Below are 24,134 nucleotides of genomic sequence, written 5' to 3' on the forward strand. Positions count from 1 at the left end.
GACCGACGCGGCAGCACGCACGAAAATTGACGCCAAAATTCATAGAGCCGTAGTCGGTTAGAACCCCAACCTTATACTACTAAAAAGTTCTGAAGACGAAGTATAAAAGAAATAAATCTCTGTGTGTGTGTGTATTCACCCCGAAGTTTAGTACTCTTTTCCGTATTTAATCTGCATAGTTTAATCGTTCAAAAACATTCTTCAGATTGGGCATCAGACCAAGCTTTCACTGGTTTTCACTATTTCATAATTAAAATGAGTTCCGCGAAGGTAAAACTTGAGGTTTTTGCATGAATAATATTCACTTGAAACTGAATCTGAATTGTACGGGGGAATGGGTTGGTTGAATTGTTCACATTCATATTCATGGATTTTAGCTTGTGCAATCCACACTTTTTTCACGGATTCGTTATCATGGAGAATCACAACCCGATGACCTAAATTTCTTCCGTCCCCCTCGCATTGCAGCTTTTAAACTCTAGCCTAAGGCTGGCATAATATTTCCATGTAATTATGCCTTTAAGGGAAAGGCAATCAATTAATTATAATCCTTTCGTGTCCCAGAAAATTGATACCAACACTTTTCCAGCTGGTGGTCGACTCCGAAACTTTTTCGGAGTTGGAGATACTTTGCTTCCACTGCATGCTTTCTAATTGGAATTCAGGTTCATAAAATTACAGCCAAGTTTTGTCGCCAATCACATAAATATTTATCGGGATTAGCAAGCATTCACATTAAATTCTCTTTTGATGACTCCCCCATCAGAATGTTTGTCATGAATGGAAATGTTTCTAGACTGGAGAGATTTTTCCCCCCTTATACGTAAAGAGTGTTGGTCAAAAAGTTCTCTTAAACGGAGTATAAAAGACAAATACAAAATTCTGTGTGTGTGTGTGTGTTTCCAACATATTCACCCCGAAGTTCAGTATTCTTATCTGTATTTAATCCTTCAAAAAAAAAAGTCAGATTCAGACACTTTTAATTCTTCTGTTTTCTAATTCTTTTTTCTGTAATGGTGGTAGTTATTTCAGGATTGATTGTTTCAGATGACCGACCAGACCTTGGATCATACTGAACTGACTGTCGTCCTCTTTCGAACCCTGTCGATCATTTTGTAACAGTAGCATGCCTGGGTATTATTACTCCAAACACTAGTCATTCTTTCATGGATTTCTTTAGCATTTCTGTCCATTTTGGTCAAAAATTTCATTACTAAACAGTGCTCGATATGCTGAATGTTCATTATTCTTCCACCTACCAAAATAAAAATATTTAATTTTAGAAATTGCGTAAAGACATTGACATACAATTTTTTTTTGTTATCTTATAAGACATTAAGCTATAAAAATAAAATATTTTATAATTTATTAATACATTTTATATACCCTGTTCTCAGCACTTTATCATCACACCTTGATTGTTTCAGATGACCGACCATATGTATTACAATGACTGACTGTACAAATGTATACCATAATTAAGTGATACTCTGGTATCACTGAATTATGACTATACCGCGTGGCTCGCAGTATGAAAAGCAGAACAGCTGCATATGTTAGAACAGTGGTAATTTGCTCTGGTCATGTAAATCAAAGTGATAAAATAGCAGTTATGGGATATAGTGAAGATACCACGGAGTTTTAAACGGGTATAATTGGTTATAACTGGAGCGGTGTCTCGAGTGCTTCCATATCGGAAATGGTACGGCTTGTCGGTTGCTCACTGTCCACTGTCCTTAAGGTGTATAAAGAATGTTGTCGAAAGGGTCTAACCACCTTCCGCCGACAGAAGTGTAAATGATTACGAGAGATGGATGCTCGTGGTGAGCGAAGAGTGCTGCATGTTGTACGAGTTGAACGGCAAGTCTCTGTGCGACAGTTGACATCGCAATACAGTATGGGGAATGCAAGAACAATATGCCACATGACGATGCGCCGCACACCCAGACGTATTATTATTATTATCAGTGATTTTTTTTGCGGATTCTATGGTTCCTCCATTCGCCACTTTGTCATCTTGTGGTGAGGTAAGTACCATGGCCGGCCGTTTGTGTGTAGTGTTGGTATATGTGAAGGTGCGATGTTTTGTTGTGTTGAGTGGCCAGCATCAGGCGATTTAGCAGCCAGGGGGGAAAACAAACACCAGTTTGAATTACCCTCTATTTCTCGTCTCTAGCTGTGCAGTGGCACGTCAGATTTATCAATTAGCTTTTGCTGAGCCTCTCCAGAACCGAGAGGCTGAGGAAGCTCGTGGAAATATAGGAAAGGAGAGTGGATGTATAGTAGGGAAGGGAAGGGAAATAGGGGAAATAGTAGTAGTGTGTGTTTATCTGTCAGCGGTGCCAGTGGTCCCCCACAAAACCGCGAAAAACGTGTCACTGTGAAAAAGCAAAATCTGCCAAGGCCAGATGGGCGTGTGAATAGTGTAGGTATCGTGGTTATAGTGTTGTCAACATCAGGAAGATGTTGACAACACGATGGGTCTGTCATCAGGAGGAGGCATTTGAGCATCCATCCATGGCACGAGGAGCCGGACCAGGTCAGTAGAGGGATGCCTGTTGGAGTCCAATCCCCCCCCCCAGCAGAGCAAGGGAGAGGACTCATGACATGAATGAGCTGGGACCTCGAAGAAGGGAGTTCCCAAGGAGAGCAGGAAGGCAGGAAACCAAAAGTGGTAGTGCACCCTTAAGAAAGGTGGTGGAGGAGAGCAAAAGTCATTGAAGTAAAAAATGGTAAGGAAAAAGGAGTAAGTAGCAGAAGGGGCCTGCATCAGGAGGTGCAAGCCCCTTCTGCTGCCCAGGGAGGAAGCGTGTCAGCAGGAAAAAAATTTACTCCTACCCCTAAGGGTAAGCAGGCCACCAGAGGAGAACCTTGGTGGAAGAATCTTGCACTGTGGTTCACGCGCCAGCAGTAATGTTAGAAAATCCTACTCCAGGTCAGGATTTGCATGAGGATGGTTAGGGACAATCCAGGGGGTTTCATACTAGAGGAGCCAGGTTCGAGTTGGACAGCAGGAGCGGCAGCAGGAGTCAGAAAGTGTCTTCTCCTCTTGAAAGGGGCAAATTCAAAATTCAAATTATTATATTAGGGCCACCCGTAATTTCTTTGCGTGTGTTCTCTGGTCGATTTGTCTGTTTTTCTAGACGAAAAAACCGTGCTATCTACGCTGGAGACTGACTAACGCAGCCACGGAGCGAAAAAAGCCTATTAAAGTTCCTCGCGTCATCGACGGGATTCGAACCCGGGCCTTTTCCACCCGGTCTGGGGTGGACGGTAATGATTCTCCCCACACCGCGCAGACTTTTGAAAAGGGCAGTACAGAAGAAATGCATGAAAGCATTGAAGATTTCCTTAGTTTACAATCAACGAGTGCACAGGCTGGAAAGCAGGCAAGTTGCAGTAGTAGTTGTCTCAGATCCAAATAAACCACGCAGTTGAGTATAAGGTGATTCCAGTTCTCTATTTCCCCACAGGTGCAAGTGCCGTCATCCACTGCTACAAATTGACAAAGACGAGCTTTGAAGGATCCATACCCAGTAAGCATAAAGGTGGTCTCAAAGTTGTGGTTTAGCCAAGTCGGTACTTTTAGTGAGGAATGCAGTATCCGGAATGAATTTTCTGGTGGTCTCGCCATTGAGCTCTGCAGACTAGCGGGACGGCTAGAGGTTGGAAACTTCAGACCAGTCTTTTCTTCTTGGTTGAAGGTTGGCGTCGGTAGCAGCAGAAATACCGATGAAGGTAGTTTGTACGTTACGGCCGCAGTAAGCAATGTAGGCCTAAAAGTAGATTTCCGGAAATTATCTGGCTTGCTAGGCTCTTGTGGATCAGAGAAGAAAGAGACGTTGCATTTCATTAAATGTGTTGGTGAAGGTGATTCTCTCAACCCTGCGGAACCAGGCAGGGGAACCATATGAAACAATCGGGAGGAAGACTGCAGAATACAAGTGCTTGAGAGTTCTGCCCTTAAGAGCTGTCTGTTCTGGTCATGCGGGCCAGCATGGCCGTGTATCTCTTGATCTTGTCATTGATATAATCGAGATGCTTCGTGACGTACCATTTATGATCGAGGAGGACACCGAGGTATTTTACAGTTGTGTTCATTTTGATAGTATAGGTAACTAACAATATAGGTAACTAATAGTATAGGTAACTAACAATACTTACCGAACTCATTTTGTGGGACATGAAACTGGATGGTTTGCATTGAAGCAGCCTCACTGCTATGTTGCAGTCGTTGCGGTATTGTTCCTACAAGGGCAAAAGAGAACAGATTTATGATACACGTGTTTTTTTTTTTAAATTAGTAGTTAAAAACTGGTAAAATCAAAGGTACCTGGAAGTATTTGAAACACTTACTTGTAACTTTCGAATGTTTGGACAATAGTTTGACAATCAGAGTGTAATATGTTCGTTTCTGATTAGGATATGCTAATCGTAACTGACAGTTGCTGTTAGTCAAATTGGGCGTCAAATATAATTTTCTCAGCGTGAAGATACAGAATTTTTTTTATTTATTTTCAGAAAATCTAATTGTCAATCGTCAAAAAAAAAAAAAAAAAAGCCAAAATCGTTATCTTTAATTAATTTAACGCACTTAAGGTGTTAGTGAGCTTCTCATGACAACGCTTCTTTAAGGGCAATCATTTATTCGTTAACCTATATTAAATTTATTTTATAAATTTTATGAAGGTTTTTTTTTTATATAATACATACAAGCACTTAGCGTATACAGTAATTCCTTTACACAGTTAACAAAAATATTTGACGGAGCGGATCAGTAGTGTGGATTATTGATTCCAGTTGCTTATTGCTAACTTAGCATATCTGAGTGATACCAGAACTCGTCCTTTATCGCCTTAGAAAAAAGAAAAGAAACAGTAGAACTCCTTAGTTCCCTTTTTCTGGAAAGGATTATTGGGAATTACTATTAGCTCTGCCTTACATCCAATTAACCCAGGGGCTCACATCTGGTGGTTATCATCCTGAGCTGGTTATCATCATTCTTCTCTTTCTTGCTTTCTTGGTGATTTCCTTTTATTTCTGACACACACTTTCTCTCTCTCTCTCTCTCTCAGGGCACCACGGATTTTTTTTTGGCTGGTTCTGCATAAGCCTCAGGCTTCATTGCACCTTATGGCTAATAATAATAATAATTTATGAGACACCGATTACCACCATTTCCCCCTTCTGCTTCTTCCCGCTGAAATCTACTGTATATGTGTGCAACAATAAACAGCACAGTCAATCTGAATTAGCAGTATTAATAATCATTTGATTGATCTTATCCGTAACCTACGAAAATCAGTAATCCGTTTTATAAATCAATGAATTCTTGTGGAAATAAAAAAGCATCTCATTTGCAGGTCTTGTTTCTGTGTTTCGTGCAGTACGGTAGTTTTAATTCTTTATAAATTTGTAGTCCTGACCAAATTGATGAAAGGCAGAAGAGGTGTTGGCTTCAATTGAAGGTATTAAATTATGCTGAATAACATGTAAACCGGGCAGCTGAAAGACATTTTAGTCTTCTTTCAACCCAGAAAATATACCATTAATTGTGAATTTGCATTTCGAATGCTGTATATGCATTAAAATATTTCTTACAAAATTGTCTTTCTAAAATCTGGGTGTTGCGTCTTATCGTTCTGCAAATACAGTACTGTAATTTTATTGACAGCAGCTATTAGTCACTATTATTATGATAATAGTAACCTAACAGCTATGTTTGTTTTAATAATTAGAGATGGCGATCACTGGTTAATAAATATGAGCCAGTGAGCAACACATCTTTATATGATTGCGTATGATTAGCTAATAGCTTGTCTAGCTAATAGGCAAAGTTACAATAAGTATTCCACAACTCTGTTACGAATGCAGGGATTTTCTCGACTGGAAATAATTTTACAAAATTATTCTATTCACATGCAACAAGTCCTAGAATGCATGCAATTTATGGACGTTATTTATTGATTCTTCGTGGCCGTAGCATACCTTAAAGGTCGTTTAACCCTTTTTTTTTTTTGCCCTATAACACTTAGCGCTGCGCAATGCGAAGAAATGGGCCACATGCGGATTTTATTTAGTAACTTTCGATTCGACGCTCTTCCCTTAAATGAACACAATTCAACTTCTTCGACTAGCACAGTGGTTACTTTGCTGCTCATTCCATAATGCTGTGTGAAAATGACTCGACTTAGGCTGACCTGTGAGTTGGGAGATGAGAGAGTATTTCTTTTTTTGTTTGTCTTCTTTCTGTACCTCGGCCAAGTTAGTCGGTCTCATATAGAGAGGCATTAGTTGCACATTTTCAGCTCCCACCAACTTTAACAAGCTAATATTCACGTTGTGTTTACTCTCTTGAACATTAGAAAAAACTCCACGGTTTACGACAGTAATTTTAACAGCTGTTTTCTCCATACCGGGTGTAAAAAACCTGGTTTCTATTCCCGTCAATAACGCGAGTAACTTTTATGGTCTTTTTTTTTTTTTTTTTTTCACTCCAACGGCTGAGTTAGTCGGTTTCAGTTGAGGACAGAATGTTTCACCCCCCCCCCCCGGAAACTCTGGTTTTACATCCAGCAATTTAGAGACATAATAATACACACGGGTAGGTGAAATAATTCTCGGGTGGCCTAAATATGACAGGTGTTTTTTTTTTGTTTTTTTAATATGAATGTTTAAGATTCAAGACATGCTGTGAAGCAATCACAGCTGCTGTGATTGCTTCACAGCACACCTGGAACTAATTCTTGTGATTCTAGGTCTGTGCACTCTCCCACTTTTGGGAACTCACGCATGTTAGCCCTGTAAGGTGGGTTTTTTTTTTTTTTTTTTTTGGTGCAAGTCATTGCACCAAAGAAAACCCACCCGGACAGAAGCCTGCTTATGTTCAGGCGTTTCCCTCCCTTATCCACACACAATATTGTGGATGATATTACCACTGTGTCGACACAGGATCGTGATATCCATTCGCCCATATCTCGCTGCCAGCAAAGAGTTAGTCATGCCACTTGTTTCAAGAATTGTACTGACTAGAAGACTGTTTCATTCTTTCTAACTACACCTTTTTTGATTGTTGGTTCCTCGCGGGTAGCGCAGTAAATGGCTTAGTTTCTCTATCACATTTGTGAAAAATGGCTAGTTCGAATCTCGTCGCAGACCAAAGTTGAAAAGTACTTCCAATTAGGATGTGCCGCACTTTTATGGACTATCACATTATGGTCGAATTAGTTAAGTGTCAAGGGATGTTTGTGCAGTTGTTTTGTGAGATGTCAATAATAACATAAAATATTATTACTCCCAGAAAGGTTGTTTGGTCGGTTGTTGTTGGGTTTTAAGAGCACTGGCGACTAAGGCCATGATGCTCCGTGTATAATGTCTGTAAATTGCGTGTGTTCCGAGGTCGATTTTCTTTTTGCTGGAAGAAAAACCCGAGTTTCCGACTCCCAGAAAGAGCAGAGACTTTGGGTTAATAGTCAAAATACTAAGAGCTGTTACCTCCATGCCAGATCGATGGGAACTATGCTTATGGAGAATATCAAAAGTCAAATATAGCTTATGGACAGACTGACTTATCTTCAGCCAGTTGCTTGAACGGATTTGAACGCTCTGGATGATCCTTAGTTTCGTCTCTTAATGATCTTTCCTCCATTACCATGATATATCCGCATTCTACGGCACTAGTCTGGTACCAAACAAGTGCCATGTTTTGATGGTAACCCAAACGGTACTCACCGTTAGCGGTGCTACATGTATCAACGGTAAACCTGAAAATCAATTAAGACATCAAAATAAATGAGAATTGAGAATTCTCTGTAGTTTGAGATGTGTTGGACGCCTATATGTTTATATCTATTAATCCCAGAAATTATGCAATTAATCCATGACTGTATGCCTATATTAGTTACATATGCCGGTGTTGTGAGTCAGTCAAGTAAAAGCATGAATTTTTTGTTAATTTTATTAATACTACATATTGTATTTATATACAATTTATAAACACAGTGTGTTATGAAATTTGTTGATATAGGTTAATATCGGTGTTTTCTGTTTAAAATGTCACTGTGGCGAAAGATTTAGCAACGGATAATACTCGTGGCGCTCCGAAGGCCTGTTGATTGACAAATCAATCCTGTTAGAATTAAATGGACCAGTGGATTCATAAACCACATGCCAAAAATTTTTAAAAACAAAAAAAATTTCTGATAGCATCAGGGTCTAAATGGGTGCTTTCGACCTATACCCACGATGAGAATGTATTGTTCTGCGTTATTGTAGTAGTAGGATTTTTAGGAACATTAGCAACTAAGGCCATATTGCTCCGCGTATATTGTCTGTAAATCGCGCGTGTTCTGAGGTCAGTTTTCTGTTTGATGGACGAAAAACCAGAATTTCCGGAAGAAAAAACCATGCAACTCAGCCACGTGAAGAGAGGAAAAAAAAAAAAAACCCAAAAGTTCTTCGGGTCATCGACGGGACTCGAACTTAGGTCTTTTCTACGCTGTGTGGGGAGGATGGTGATCCTATCTACTATGCTACCCACGAGGGCTTTGTTTTTGTGATGTGTTGATGGAATATACTTCACCAAAGTAAACATGCAAAGACTAAAGGATTTTTGATTGTTGTATCAGTTACGTATGTACGTTGTGAAATGCTATTTTGGTTGCCCTTAAAACTCCTTGTAATGTCTTGTACTATAATAATAAGTAATGTATTATATATACTGTATATATATCATAATTCAGCGGTTCCCAAACTGTGCGCAGCGGGATATTTTAAATTTTCGAAGGAAACACAGCGATACTTGACATCTGTCGGACACCGCGCGAACTACTAGCTCCAGGTAGTTCACAGTGTCAACATTACTTATTAAGTTGTTTAGACCTAACTACTTAATAAACGGAACTGTGGTATTTCTTTTAGCCTAGGGGCGCTGTGAAAAAATTACAGAGACACTATAAGGGCGCCGTGACCGAGAAAGTTTGGAAACCTCTGAGCCATAAGTAATAATTTTACTGTATTAAGTCATGAGCTCACACTTTGTTGATTAGTTGCATGAACTAAAATATTTATTGCAATCTGAAATTCGATTACTGTAATCTTTCGCTTATTTCAAAATGAAAGTCGTTCCACAAATTTGGTAAAGGAAAGAAAAATATTCAGAACATTTACATTTTCGTCTTCTAATTCGGAGATGGCAAGTCGGGCTTCCACTAGTCTTGAAGTCAGATCCGAAAGGTCACGAGTGAGATCAGCCTTTTCAGACTCAAATTTATCCACCTGCCAATACACGTACAATTTATAATTATTAGAACGTACTACTCTAAAGACAAGACAATACAATACAGTACTTTTAAGAGAACTTGAACTGCCTTAATACATAATAAAGTAATGTATTCAGTTCAGAAAATTACTATTGATGGGTTCTATATATCTAACATTCACTTTCAGCATTATGATTATTTCCTGTAATAATTTTTTGTTCTACTAAAGTGCCTGGAGTACGATTTGTTGTTATTTTATCTCTCTATACATTAAAAACGTTTTCCTCCTAGCTAGTGATATTTAATCGAGCCAATGGGAGTAGAGGACGAGGCAATTACGTCGCTTATTCAGTTTGGAAAAGAGGGCGGTGCAATTAAGTCACTACAATAGCGCAGGTAAATAATGACATAGGTAATTTTCTAATTAGATTTTGATCAGTGCGTTATAATGTTAGTATATTATTACAACATATACAAATATTTACAAAAAAACTAAAATATTTACAAAATATTAAACTATTAACAATCATACCTCTACGTGTTGGGGGTTGGGTAGCCAAAGGGAAAAGAGGGTGCGGGTCACGTGGTACAAGGTTGAACATTATGGCATTACAGGTGGGCCTCGATTAACGCGATTAATTCGTCCCGTGAGCGCATCGCACAAAACGGAAACACTGTAATCGAATATCAAACCAATAGGAAATATTATAATTGGTCCTTGACCTTCTGGAATGTCCATAAAGAATTTTAAAAATACCTTTTTGAATAACTTTTTAACTGTATATAATGTAAAAGATAATGAAAATAATTATGTAATTAAATGTTTATTTATTGCATAAAACAGCGGTTCTTAAACTGTGCGCCGCGGAATATTTTAAATTTTCGAGGGAAACACAGCGATACTCGACATCTGTCGGACACCGCGCGAACTACTAGCTCGAGGTAGTTCACAGTTTCAGCATTTCTTATTAAGTTGTTTGGACCTAACTACTAAACGAAACTGTTAGGTATTTCTTTTGGTCTGGGTGCGCCTTGAAAAAATTACTGAGACATTAAAGGCCCCGTGAACCGAGAAACTTTGGGAACCTCTGACATAAAATACACAATGAAGAAATTACTGTTGCGGAAATATTTGAATAGTGCTGACTTTCTCTTTTCATCAATCAATTTCCGATAGCCGACAACAATCTTCTCTGGGCCCTGGCGAAATAAATATCGCAGAGAACATCAAACCTTTTGTTTGAGGTTCTATGCGATACGAAAGATTTCATCTAATTCTTTTACCGTTATCTCCTTCGCATAACATTTTCATCTGGCTCATTTAAAAATTTGAATTTTTAAATGCAAGTCTGCATTGACTTTATTAGCAGGAGACAAACACGTCTTCTTCCGATTCATTGATGGAACACACCGAGGCGAGCAGCAGGCAAAAGTTTGTTTATTGACCGTACGACTCGCGGTAAGCTTAACGCGCGATTCAAATCTTTTTCAGCTATCGCATAAAAAAAAAAAAAAAAAAAAAGATCGCGTTAACTGGAAATTTGCAACGTGTAAAGTGAAAAGTGGTATCATTTTTCACATAGCGTTAACTGAATATCGCGTTAATCGAAGTCGCGTTATGCGAGGCATAGCTGTATTTGATGTTCCATTATAATATTAGCTGATGAGGGATCCGATATGTTTCATTAATAATAAAGTACATTTATACAAATAAATTAATACATTTATTTGTATATTTTACAAATATACAAATAAATTGTATATTTGTAAATTCTTTAGTATTTTGTAAATATTTTAAATATTTGTTAAGTTTATAAATATGTCAGTTAAATATTTTAGTCCTGCTCCTTCGGATGCAACGGTATTCCTCGCATTATGGAACCCGAAGCAAAAGGCTTTTCCTAAGTGACTTATGCTGTGTAAACGTAGGTTTACATAATTACATAGTGAGATTTATTCCACCTTGAGAATGCCGCGTGTTGGGTAACCAATGGGAAAAGGGATGCGGGTCACGTGGTACAAGTGGGCGGGGTAATTACGTTACTACAAACGCACAGGTAAATAATTTCATAGGTCATTTTCTGATTAGATAAATGTGATCTTTATTGTAAGGTTCATAGTATTTCTGATGACTGTAAGGTACGCAGGTACCCTACCTTTACAAACCCTTCACGGAACTAAAATCGATCAGTGCGTTTCGACAGGTGTGTATTTTACTTAGATTTGACTTACTCCGTATACCTCTACATTTTACGTAGAAAAGCGTGCAGGGGGCGAAGCCCCCTAGTTATTATTATTATTGTTTACAAATCCATTTTGCGTGCTCTATGGGAATCATCTCGTCCTCATTGTATGCCACTATAATAAGTTCTTTGTAAATTATTCTTCATTTCAGCTTCACAAATTTTAAAATTTTAAATCTAAAATTTTTAGTTTAAATTGTTAAATCTTTAGTTTAAAGGAATAACTCATAAAATACAAATTACCTGTCTGTGGCCAGCCTAACAGTTTCAACACAACGTCCATCCAGTTAGTTTATTATACCCTCAACTCTTGGCGGTGGGCTGATAGTAACTAGCCTATACCTTTGGACAAGGCATTTCTTAATTTTTATTTAAAAATTAAGTCGCATCTTCGTGAAATTAAACATTAAAAATTCGAACCCATCTTCCACAAAACAAGCATTATTTTAAAATTAAAAGCAAACCGTATCAATATTTCACAAAAATTAATATTTTAAAGTGTTACAATTATATCCTGAGTCAAGGAAAATATTTCTGATCACTGTTCTAATACTAACACTAGAATTGCGATCCTGGCCACTGTGCTGACTGCAAGGGTCTCAGTTCGGTTGCACGCCGCAGAAGTCCAATGCCGACCGGGCTAGCCGAGTGGGTAAAGTGCCTGCCCGGCAACCCAAAGGTCGCGGGTTCGATTCGCGCCTCGGGCTTGGATCAAAGTACTGCAAAAACCTTGGGAGGTGCAATATGGCCACAGAAGCCGATGTGCCAACAACTACCAAATCAAAAAGAAGTCCAATGAAGTAAAGTATAAAAATGTTGTTTTCACTTCATACAAAGGGTACTAGGAAAGTTTTGCAGTACAGCTTTGTTTATTTAATTTTTTCAAAGTAATTTCCTCTACATTCAATACACCTCTCCATCCTCCGAAACCAATCTTTAAACCAGTTCTGCCAAGTTTCACTAGGGAGTAAAGCACACTCGTTGTCCCAAGCCCGTAGAAGGTCCTCATCACTGGAAAACCGCCTCCCTATTAGCTTCATTTTCACATGCGGGAACAGTGCAAAGTCGCAGGGAGCAAGGTCTGAACTGTAGGGAGGGTGCCCGAGAAGTTTCAGTCCTGTCGTGGTCAAATATTCGGCGCAGGCTTTGGCGCGGTGAGCTGGAGCATTATCGTGATGGAGGTACCAGGTGTCCATTCTTGTCTTTGGCCGCAGGTTCTTCATAGATCCAATGACTTTAGGCAGGCATTGTTCAGTATACCACTTAGCTGTGACTGTCTTCTGCGTGTCCAAAACGACACGTTCCACAATTCCACTCGATTTGAAAAATACAGCTATCATTTTCTTCTTTAGAGATCGGGATTTTCTGACAATTACAGGTGTGTCGTCATCATCAAAGACCCAAACTTTGTTTTGAGCCTTGGTCGGCAGATCGTAATAGTACAGCCAAGTCTCGTCACCTGTCACGATGTTGTTCACATACCGAGATTGTCCCTTATCAAACTTTTTTGACATCTCCCGGCACCAAGTCATCTGCTCTTCAGTCAGTTGATGCGGCACCCAGAGAGAACAAAGTTTCTTCACGTGCAAATGATCTTGCAGAATCGAACGAATTGCTGGTGCATTTAGGCCCAAAGTATCCTCTATCTGTTGGTAGGTCACTCGCCTGTTTTCGTCAAGCATTTTCCTCACAGCAGTAACGTTTTCCTCCGTAACTGACGTTCGTGGCCTTCCCGGCCTCTCAGAATCCTCCGGAGTGAAATTTCCCCTTTGGAATTCTCTATACCACCTGAATATCGTTGTACGATGTGGACAATCATCATCTAGTGCAAGAGTCATTTCTTCTAAGCACTGGTCTATGGTTAAACCACGCACGAAATTATACCGCAAAACTGTCCTTATCTCATTTCGTGACCACGATGCCATCGCAAGCACTTTACACTCTCACTACTAATGAATAACTGAGCCCATCGACTTGGCGCGGCGGCTACTATGCACGTATGAACATGTCTCAACATGCAGCAACAAGCAGCTTCCTATGATTCATTGTTGCGTCGTATTGCAAAACTTTCCTAGTACCCTTTGTATAATTATTGCGATTATGTTGATGTATTGAAAATAATTTTCTGGTGAAGTTTATATTTTATGGCTTCAACACGAAAAATTAATTTTAAAATAACTTTTTATTTATTTATTGTCATTTCCTCCCCCCCCTTTAATCCTGGTGTTGTCAATGATCACTAACAAGAAAAAAATAATAATAATAATAAAAATAAAAAAATACTTACTGCCTTCAACAGTTTTTCCTCTAGATTCTGGTTAACTTTTTGAAGTTTCTTGTGACTTTCGTATAACCTGAAAATGGAAAAATTGCATGTATTATTTGTAATGAAAGTCTTGGTGACTGTTAGTATAGTGATATCTCAGGATAATGTATAAACGTTATTCTCACATCAAAAAATTATTTTAAGGTCACCCGTAATTTATTACATAAACCAGTATTAGTGTCTGTAAATTGCGTGTATTCCTGGTCGATTTGCCTGCACGAAAAAACCCCAGTTTCTGGGGAGGAAAAAACCTTGCAATCTACGCCTGAGACCGAATAATTCAGCTACCGAGTGAAAAAAAGCCTACTGAAGTTCCTAGCGTCATCGACGGGATTCGGACCCAGGCCTTTTTCACCGGTGTAAGGAGGACGGTGACGATACCACTGTGCTACTCGCGCACAACCTCTATTTATACTCGAGATTATTTGTTTTCTAAATTCATTTCAGTTTGAGAATTTTAGTCCAGTAAAGGAGATATTTGTTTCGCTGGTTCTGAAAGCTCCCTTCCAGTCCATTATATAGTTTATTTAGGAGGAAAGTTATTGACATTTTTTAGTTTTATTTATTTTCCCACTCATTTCATTCACTGTATATAAAGGCAAATTTTATTATTTCTTTAAAATTGTTCAGGTTTCTATCTCCCTCCTGTCATTTTGGTCTGTGATTACAAGAATATCATATGTATGGGAAATCTATTGTAGATAGCGTTTGTCGATCGTAGATAGAGATGGTGATTGTCGATGCACTTCGAAAGTATAAGAGACGTTAAGTCAATTAGTTAACAAGTTTGAGTTGCAATTCCGAATAAATAGTGAAAAGTCACAGAAAGATAGGCTCTCGTGGGTAGCACAGTTGGTAGGATCATCGCCCTCCTTACACCGGGTGGAAAAGACCTCAGTTCGAATCCTGTCGATGACGGTAGTAATTTTTTGGGGTATTTTTCACAGCGTGGCTGAGTTAGTCGGTCTCAGTTTTATCTCCCGGATCCAACAAACAGAAAATCGATCTCAGAACATACGCAATTTACAGACACGGAACAACATGGCCTTAGTCGCCGATGCTCCTTAAAAAAAAAAAAGATGACTGCTCCAGTTAGTATATGAGAATGCTAACTTTGTGAGTATAAACTAGGCGCAAACGGTACACAAGTAACCTGAAAATATGCACGGCGTTTGAGGAAGATAGAATGAGTGAACCCATAGCCCACTAATAGTTCAAAAAAATTATTAGGTGATGAGTCACTTTATGGCGTATACTCCGTGAGAGACGACCAACCGCCATTTGTGACAACGAAATGAAGTTTGCCATTGAGTCGGATTCAAGCGAGACATGCCGGAATTCATTTAAGATTCAATGGAACAGTTAAACCAATTCTTTATATTTGCATCAATTAGGAAAGGTGTATAGAATGAGCAAATGGGTTCACATAAACTCTCAGCCGACAAGAACTGCAGAGGCTATTAATTTGCTTGTTGATGCTTTCCCGTCACAAAGATGAGCCATTTTTGAACCAGTCGAAAATGACTTCTGTCAGCAACATTAACGATCATATGGTGGTTTATCATCCTGTGAACCTGTGGCTCACATATCGAAGTCCCCACTTCACCAACTTAAGATTTTGCTAAGTATCTAGTGCGGTGTTTCCCAACGTGGGTCCCACGCCCCACATGGGGGAAATTTGATTGTTCAGGGGGGCAATTCAAAAATATGATGAGCAAGAAAAATGGCTGCTTAAAATTGATGAAAGATGAGAATCCAGAGATGCTTGCCGACCGGGCTAGCCGAGTGGGTAAAGTACCTGCCCGGCAACCGAAGGTCGCGGGTTCGATTCTCGCCTCGGGCTTGGATCAAAGTACTGCAAAAACCTTGGGAGGTGCAATATGGCCACAGAAGCCGATGCGCCAACAACTACCAAATCAAAAAAAAAAAAAAAAAATCAGAGATGCTTCTTCTGCATTGTGTTATTCATAGGGAAAACTTGGTAGCTAAAAATATTTCACCTGTTCTTCATGAAGTACTAAAATCAGTTATAAAGTGTGTCAATGCCAAATGTGAGCGTCTCTTCAAGCTTTTTTGTGAAAAACAAAATGCAGACCAGGTGAGACTTTTACTTCACACTGAAGTAAGGCGGCTCTCGAAAGGGAACTGCTTGAAAAGATTTTTGGAACTATTTGATACTATTAATGACTTTTTAAGTGACAAACCTGAAATGAAGCATCTGTTAACGGTCGATGGTAAAGCATTTGTGAGTTATTTAGCCGATATCTTTGAAAAACTAAATATATTAAACAACTTCGAGGAACAAATAAAACTCTCGTCGATGCAAAAGGGAAGATATTTGGTTTCATTACATTTATTGAATTATGTCAAAAATATATTTGTAACAAAAACTTTGAACACGTTGGCTGCAAAAATGTGAAGTGACTGATACCGCTGTACTTGTTATTGTCGATCATCTGAAAATTTAAAAGAAAGGTTTTCTGATTTAAAACAAATTGATTTTCCAACCTGGATGATGCAACCAATGTTAGTGGATTTGTCTGATGTATCAATGCAGTACCAAGAAGAACTCTCAGAAATGCAAAATGATGAGTCAATTAAAACTTTATTCAATATAAAAAAAGCGATGGCATGGCTTTGGGATGAAACAGAAATTAAATACCCAAATTTAACAACCAACTTTTCAAGAGAGCTATTGTTACCTTTTTCCATCTTCATATTTAGCTGAATGTGGATTTAGTGCCATAAATGATTTGTTACTAAAGAAAAGAAATCGACTGGATATCACAAAACGGGGAGACTTGAGACTGAAGCTGACTAAATTGGAGCCCAATATAAAATCTCTCTGCGGCAAGCATCAAGCACAAGGGTCTCACTAAATTTAGTCCACTCATCTAGAAGTGACCTTCACATGGAATGTTGAAATTATTAAACAATTAAATAATAATTACTAAAAATTAAAATATTATAGAAAAATCTTTCATATAAATTATTTTGTACTTGAATTTTAGTTGTCTATTATATGTTGTGAAAATTTACTTGCTGTTTTTTCTTAATAATTTCCTAATGATTTCTTCCTAAAACCTGTCTTGTGTCCTGAACAAGTTATAATTAGGCTTCATTTAGGGAATAATGCAATTTTTGAATATAAAAAATATGTATATCGGTGTTTCCCAACGTTACATAGGGGGCATCGGAATTTTAGAAAGACTTAGGTGGGGCACGGTAAAAAAAAAAGGTTGGGAAACACGGATCTAGTGGTTTTGTTAATTGTTTTGCGTATATTTTAATTTCATACTAAAATCAGCACGAATGTGTTTGATCATCTGATGTATCAAACTTACCTGTCATATTTCTCCTGCCAGAAGCACACGGCTTCTCGCATAGCCTTCCATTCTCGATTCGTTAATTTCAGAGCACTGGGATCCATAATAGGATAGTTTTCATCAATAGTGTGGTGACGTTTGAGGTATGCAGACTTTTCAGAGAACTGGATGCTGTCAAGAGCAAGAAATCCTCCCATTAACATTCAGAAAAGTTCAAACCATATCACGTTAGGAACAATATTGTTTATCAACTATTTATGTTACTGTGATTATGTATTTAAAGAACAATAATCACTAAGAATTCGAAGTTAGAAAAGAAACTAACTAGAAAAGTATTTAAGGAAAGGAAGATATGAGAGAGAAAACAATTGAGATTTTGCTGTTATGTTAAAAATTGAATACATTCAATCAAAATAATGAGTTTAATAGAATTATACATCATACTTTCAGCTACTGTATTAAATTCAGGGATGGGCTGCCCATAGATCCTGTTCATATGTCTTGTAGCGCCCTACTGAAAAAATCGAAATTATTTCTTAGTCATATAAGGTTTAAACAACATTTTAACCTTTTGCAACTCAAGTGGCGTCTGACAGACTTCTGTTTTCTTTTATTCTTTTGTTACTTTTCTTCATTTGGGAGGAGACATATACTCGTATATAATCTTTATATACTTGTAAAATAATAAGAGGAGTTTACCTCAATATAGTATGTAGAACACTGCGGAAGTGTTCTACGTACTATATTGAGGTAAACTCCTCTTATTATTTTACAAATATTAATATCAACGTAGAACGTATTGAGTATTACAGCTCTGATTCATGCTATCTAATCTTTATATACATATTTTCAGACTATCCGCTTCCACAACACCACGCAAAAGTTTATCTTAAAAGGTCAGTTTCTCTCTGGGTGAGAGAAATTTTTCTGTACACCTGTCCTGCAGCCATTGTTTTACAATTTAAATTTACACAGAGTGCCACTTTATTAGGTACACTTACCTAATGAAATGGAATGCTCCTTCAGTAACAGCATCACGCGTGCGATATAAAGCAGATATTGGATGCTGAATGTGTGTGCAATTCAGTAGTACAGTATAAGAACGGGCAAGACGAAAGATTTAAGTCAGTGGTCTCAAACTGGCGGGCCGCATCCGGCCCCCGAAGCAATTTTACACGGCCCGCGAATACATTTCAATTATGTATTTGTTGTAAATACGGTGCTTATAATTTTAGAGACATAGAGATATGGACTGAGCTTATGTGCGCGACTGCTATTGAAGGAAAAAGAGACAGAATGAATAGGTTGGGGCTTTGTCTTTGTCACTGTATGCTTGTATGCCAGGCCACATGACTGGGGTAAGGTGGGAGAACTTCCCACGTCGATACAATCAGTAAATTTAGTTCGCCAGCCGACAGTTGGTGGCACTTCAGTATTCTGGTGTTTCCGATTTTTCTATTGAGTTGGTACTTCTGATATATATTTTCCTTGAGTCAGTCACTAGTTGGTTAGCTGAATGCACAGCTGCGCAGTTCATATTGCTATATAGATGGAGACAAACTAACGTACGTCCCGTCAGCTGCTTTCAGATCATGCATTCGGCCCGCATGCAATTTGGGTTTGAGACCACTGATTTAAGCGACCCTGAACGTGGCATAGTAGGCGGCTTCAGACGCGCTGGTATGAGTAACTCGGAAACTGGAACTCTGCTGGGTTTTCACGTACAGCTGTGTCGAATGTGTCAAGATTGGCCCATAACCAAATAACATCCAGCCAACTGCGATATTGTGGTTGGAAACAGTTCATTGACGCGAGAGCCCAATGTAGGCTGACAAGACTTGTGCAGGTTAACAGAAAAACTAGAGTTAGTCAAATAATACAACAGTGGTAATAAAGAAGCATTTTAAAATGGCAACTCGTCATCATAGAAGAAGTGTATCAGCGGAAAACCGATACCAGTTGAACTCCTGTCAGGGAAGGGGGTGAAGAGTTATGATTATAGTAGTCGCAGAAACACCAACAGTGGTTTATTGGAATAACTTGCTGGGCTGACGAATCTCAGTTTGTGCTGTTTCATGCTGATTGGGTGCTGAAAACAACGCGAGTCCACAGACCTATCCTTCCAGGTGTCGAAAATGCAGACTAGAAGTGTGATGGCGTAATTGTGTTAAGATTATTTTCATGGTACATTTCGCAGTCCTCTTGATACTAGTGGACTAACATTGGGTGCTAGCAGTTATCTGGAAATTGTTTTCGACCGGGTGCATACCTTCATGGATGCAGTGGAAGCCATACCATGGAAGCCGTACCTAGGCTTCTGTTGGCCCCGGGCGTAATATTCATCTAGCCCCCCCCTCTCAAAATTTAAGATGGAATTCGTAAAATTGAAAAATAAAGGAAATATCCAAAAATTATTAAAATCAAATCATAATTATTTATTTAAACTTTAACGACTAGTACATTATTTCTATAAAGTTAAAATTTTTCACATCATTACCTTATGATATTTACTTGATATAAATTTGTCTATGACGTGTGATGTTTTTATATCTTTTAGTACATCGTGTTCTATTGGCATAATGGCCAATCCATTAATTCTTCATTGGCCAATTGTTGCTCGTGAATATGTTTTAATCATTTTGATTCTTAAAAAAAATCTCCTCTCCTGACCTAACCGTAATTCGCAATGTTAATAATATCCGAAGAGAAATGGTGATGTTGGCATATACAGTAATTCAACTTAGTTTTTCCTTGAATAAATGTCAATAATTCTAAGCAACCATTCAAAATTTTTTTTCATTTTAAAACATGCTGCAAAGATTGAATTTTTTTACTTAACTCTTTGGCATCGACGTCGCTGCTCCCGTCTTCACCATTAAAATTCCTTCAACATTTCGTTTCTATCGCATTTTAAAATAAATTCATGAAGTTAGTTTTCTGATTTTGGGATAAGATAAAAAGCCAAGAATATTTCATTCATCTGATCAAATCTTTCTTGTAAGCTAACGATAGCTACATCGATCATTACATTAAAAATTTCTGTTTCAAGCCTCTTTGGTTGGATCAGTAGAGCATTCATCTGATGAGGGAAATTTGCACTTCTGGTAACTCTGACGGTACTTCCAACTTGATAGCTTAAATAAATTTAAGGCTGAACTAGACAAACATTTGGAGTGACGGATGGATGAAATGGGAAAGTTTTTTTTTTTTTTTTTTTTTTTTTTGGCTGATGCTATATAAGCCTGCTTTCTTGCATCATATGCCTCAACTAATGCTAATGGTAACTGAGTTGCAATCTCTATAGCTTTATCCGTACACAGTTTAAATCCTGATTTCTAAATTCGTTTAGTTGACTGAGAACAGCTTCTATAAATATAATCGTAGTGTTCATATCAATTTTACTACTTTGCATGGCTTTATTACTTTATTTATAATGCTCAATATTTCATACCAAACAACTACCCTTATAATAAATTTAAAGGTAGTAATTTCTGTTAACAAATCTTGTATTTCAGGCTGCAGTATTGCATCTTTTCCTTTGGCTTGTTCCTTGATTTCATTTAATGCAGTTGTAATATCCCGTAACTGATATTGCACTGCTCCAACAGCTTTTATCTTTCCTTCCCATCTTGTTTCTGGTAGAGATTTCACAGTAATTTTTACGTGCCTTTTTAAAATATCCTACCTACTTGGCGAAGCAATGCAAATCGCGTATAACCTTTGTAATGTTCTAAAAAAAATAATTCTGAAGTTGTTGAAGAATGTGCTGCATCAGATACAACTAAATTTAAAATTATGCACGACACACGGAACATAAAAAGCTCTTCTATTTTCTTGTAAAATTCTTGCTTGTACTCTATTTGTCCCAAAAATTTTCCAATATTTGGTTCAAATAATTTTTCATTGCTTCCTCTCAGTGCCAAATTTCGTGAAGCTAAAAATTTAATTATCTCAATTACTCGTTCCAAAATCATTCTTCAGTATTCTTTTTTTTTTTTTTTTTTGATTTCTCTATCAAATTTTGATTTACAACATCCATAATTATATTGAATTTTAGCCACAGCTCTAATTCCTTCCAGTGTTGCATGCATATTTTATGACTTTGAGAGTTCTCATGCTAGCTTAAACCATCTTTTGAATGGCGCCAAGAACGGAACCCCCCAGTAGTTTAAAGCGAATATTCGCATGACAAAATAATTTGTAGCAAAAACAGAAAATGGCGTTCTTTTTTTCCGAGTGTATCAACCAAGTCCTTTCAAGCTTTTCGCCATTTTTTAAAGTCCAGAAACGATGCTCAGTTGAAAACCGTCGGTGATGAGCATTAATAGGATAGCATTTTGACGAAAGCGAACAGTTTTAAATGTGAATTTGCATTGTTGTGGGATTTTATTGCATTAAAATTAGGTTTAAATAATAAAAATAGGCTGAAATTACTTTCTTTTAACATAAATAAATAAATTTGTTAGCTTATAAAATATATGTAAGATTGTAATAATATGTTATAATCTTAAAAATAAAATTAAAATAAATAAATAAATAAAGTAAGATTATGTAAGATTATAAAATAAATAACTTTACTGTAATATAAATAAGCCAATATTGATTTTTTTTTTTTTTTTTTTTACACTCAAGAGAAACGTATTATATTAAGGAATAATCATTTTTTTTTTATATTTAAAAAAAAAATTTAAATATCATCGGAATTCGGACCCCCCAGGTACGCCCGTACGTAGGAGCCCGTACTGCACCGCATGGATGTAGTGTGTCCGTCAGTGAATGGGTGGGCGCCTCCGTAGCCAGGTGGGCAGGAGCAGCAGTGCGTAACACACACTTCTTGATTATACCGGGGTTCGAGCCCGTCACCACCAAATACAGAGGATGTGGAAAGGTCAGGGAATGACCACCGCATATCCCCGAGCAATATGGCCTTAGTTGTTAATGCTCCTAAAAAACAAACAACATTTCCAATGTGAACATTTTTTATCGGAACAGTATCCAATATTTAGAACTCCGCTTAATACATTCTCAAAATATTGATTGTTTTAGATGGATCAATCTTAAAAATTATTTTAATTGGCAATGTTTGGAAAAAAGTTTTGAATAAATTTCAACGTACGATAAAATGAAATTAGTTGATGCGGATGAAGAAGAAAGGGGGTTTTTTGACGAGATATCACATTTAAAAAAATATGCTGATGATTCAAAAATAAAAGAATGGAATGACGAAAGAATGCCAACAGATATGAGGCGAGTCGAAATATTTAAACATTTTGACACAAGGGACATACCATGCAGGCATTTGAAATGAGTAATTGGATTTGCATTACGTTTTCCAGGAACCAATGTTGCAACGGAAAGAGTTTTTTCGGTAATAAATAAGCTGTGGACGGCAGAAAAAATATAACTGACCGTAGAAACGCTGAAAGAAATACTACAAGTTAATCAAGTGCAATTTTACTAATTCTTATGAAGAATTTTACGACGAAATGACAAATAATGAAAATTTATTAAGAAAAATTCACTCCGCGGAATAATATATATGTAATTTCTGTTGTTTTTATTGTTTAAAGAAGTATGTATTTTTATCTTTCTATACATTAAAATAATTTTCCTCAGTGCTAATGAGAGAAGAGGGATGTGGTAATACGTAAAAATACAAAAATACGTAACAGAAGCTTGTTTTACTGTGGTAAAAAAATTCAGTTTAATTAAGAACCCATGTTTAGTCTCTAGAGCTAAGTTCCGGTCAACCCTTCCCCATCTCTTCCATCATTCAGTATGACTGATGACTTTTGAGGTTATGTTGGACATCATGGCGAGATCCAATCTTCCTTACATTTCGAGGGTACAGCTCTAAAACGGTGTTCGCAGGCCGGACGTTAGTTAGCACACCGGACCGAACCTATTGGTAACTCTTTAAGAGGCTCCCGGATCAGCTAGTGTATAATCTTGCTACCTCTACTCTGCCAGATAGTAACTGCAGGGAGTCCGAGTAGTGTGTATGCGGGGGGGGGGGGCATTGTCGAGGCCACGTTATGGCAAGGATCTGGGTATATTCGCACCATATATACGCCATATCCAAAAATTTCATTACTTCATTCAGCATGTCGCCACCACTTTTTCTTACTATTGAATACACCATGAATTGTCAAACTGCGAAAGAGGTTTAGATCTTATCTGCGAAAAGATCTAAACCTCTCAAACACTTCCTAGTTCATTTCACAAATATACATGGTCTCAATTCTAATCTCAATGATGTCCATTCCACTTGCAGTCTGCCAAACCCCACGTACTTTTTCTGACAGAATCTCAGTTATCGTTTGATTCAACTACTGCTAATCTCAGTTGCCCAAATTATTCGCTGTATGTTTCCTTTCGCCTCAAAGGTGGTATTTGTGCTTATGTTCGTTCTGATATTCCCTGTCAGAGACTTTATAATTTGGAATCTCCTCTTTTCGATCTTCTCTGGCTTAAAATCTCTCTACCTCATTGTGTCAAATTCATCTGTTGTCTCTACCGTTCTCCCAACTCAACTAATCACTTGAAGCTCTTTGACTTCCTCTCTTTGCAACTTGACTTTCTCCAGTCCAACTTTCCTAACAGTGACATAATTTTCCTTGGTGATTTTAATGTTCACAACTCCATCTGGCTTCCGTTTTCTAGTCACACCGACCCAGCTGGTCGAGATGCTGAGGCTTTTGCAATTACTAATGACCTTGCACAGATTGTTCATTTACCCACAAGAATACCGGACAATCCTAACCATACAGCCAACACGCTTGATCTTTTTCTCACAAATAACCCTTCTAAGTACATGGTCGAAGTGAGTGGTCCTTTAGGCACCCCAGATCAATACTTGGTGATTGTCTCTTCTTCAATGGAGCCTTTATCTCATGGCTATTCCCAACCTTGTGTTGTTTGGCATTACAGGAATGCAAAATGGGATGACCTGCGAGATTTCTTTTCTTCTTTTCCTTGG

At 37.8% G+C, this 24,134-nt stretch overlaps 1 protein-coding gene across 2 annotated transcripts in view; it reads right to left on the reverse strand.

Moving 5' to 3' along the window:
* LOC150088375 (uncharacterized) overlaps positions 1-24,134 on the reverse strand; it is a 200,919-nt gene that overhangs the window by 19,524 nt on the left and 157,261 nt on the right. Inside the window, exons 3-6 of one of the 2 annotated variants that reach the window (XM_090370750.1) lie at positions 17,174-17,326; positions 13,791-13,857; positions 9,169-9,276; positions 4,165-4,248 (exon numbers count right to left, since the gene is read on the reverse strand). In XM_090370750.1, coding sequence (XP_090226876.1) covers positions 4,165-4,248; positions 9,169-9,276; positions 13,791-13,857; positions 17,174-17,326 — 412 coding nt within the window. The remainder of the gene's footprint in view (positions 1-4,164; positions 4,249-9,168; positions 9,277-13,790; positions 13,858-17,173; positions 17,327-24,134) is intronic. The other variant, XM_090370751.1, reaches the window with a different exon arrangement.

Source organism: Mastigoproctus giganteus, chromosome 3 (assembly GCF_048544385.1).
Source record: "Mastigoproctus giganteus isolate SK-2022 chromosome 3, ASM4854438v1, whole genome shotgun sequence".
NCBI classification, from domain to species: domain Eukaryota; kingdom Metazoa; phylum Arthropoda; class Arachnida; order Uropygi; family Thelyphonidae; genus Mastigoproctus; species Mastigoproctus giganteus.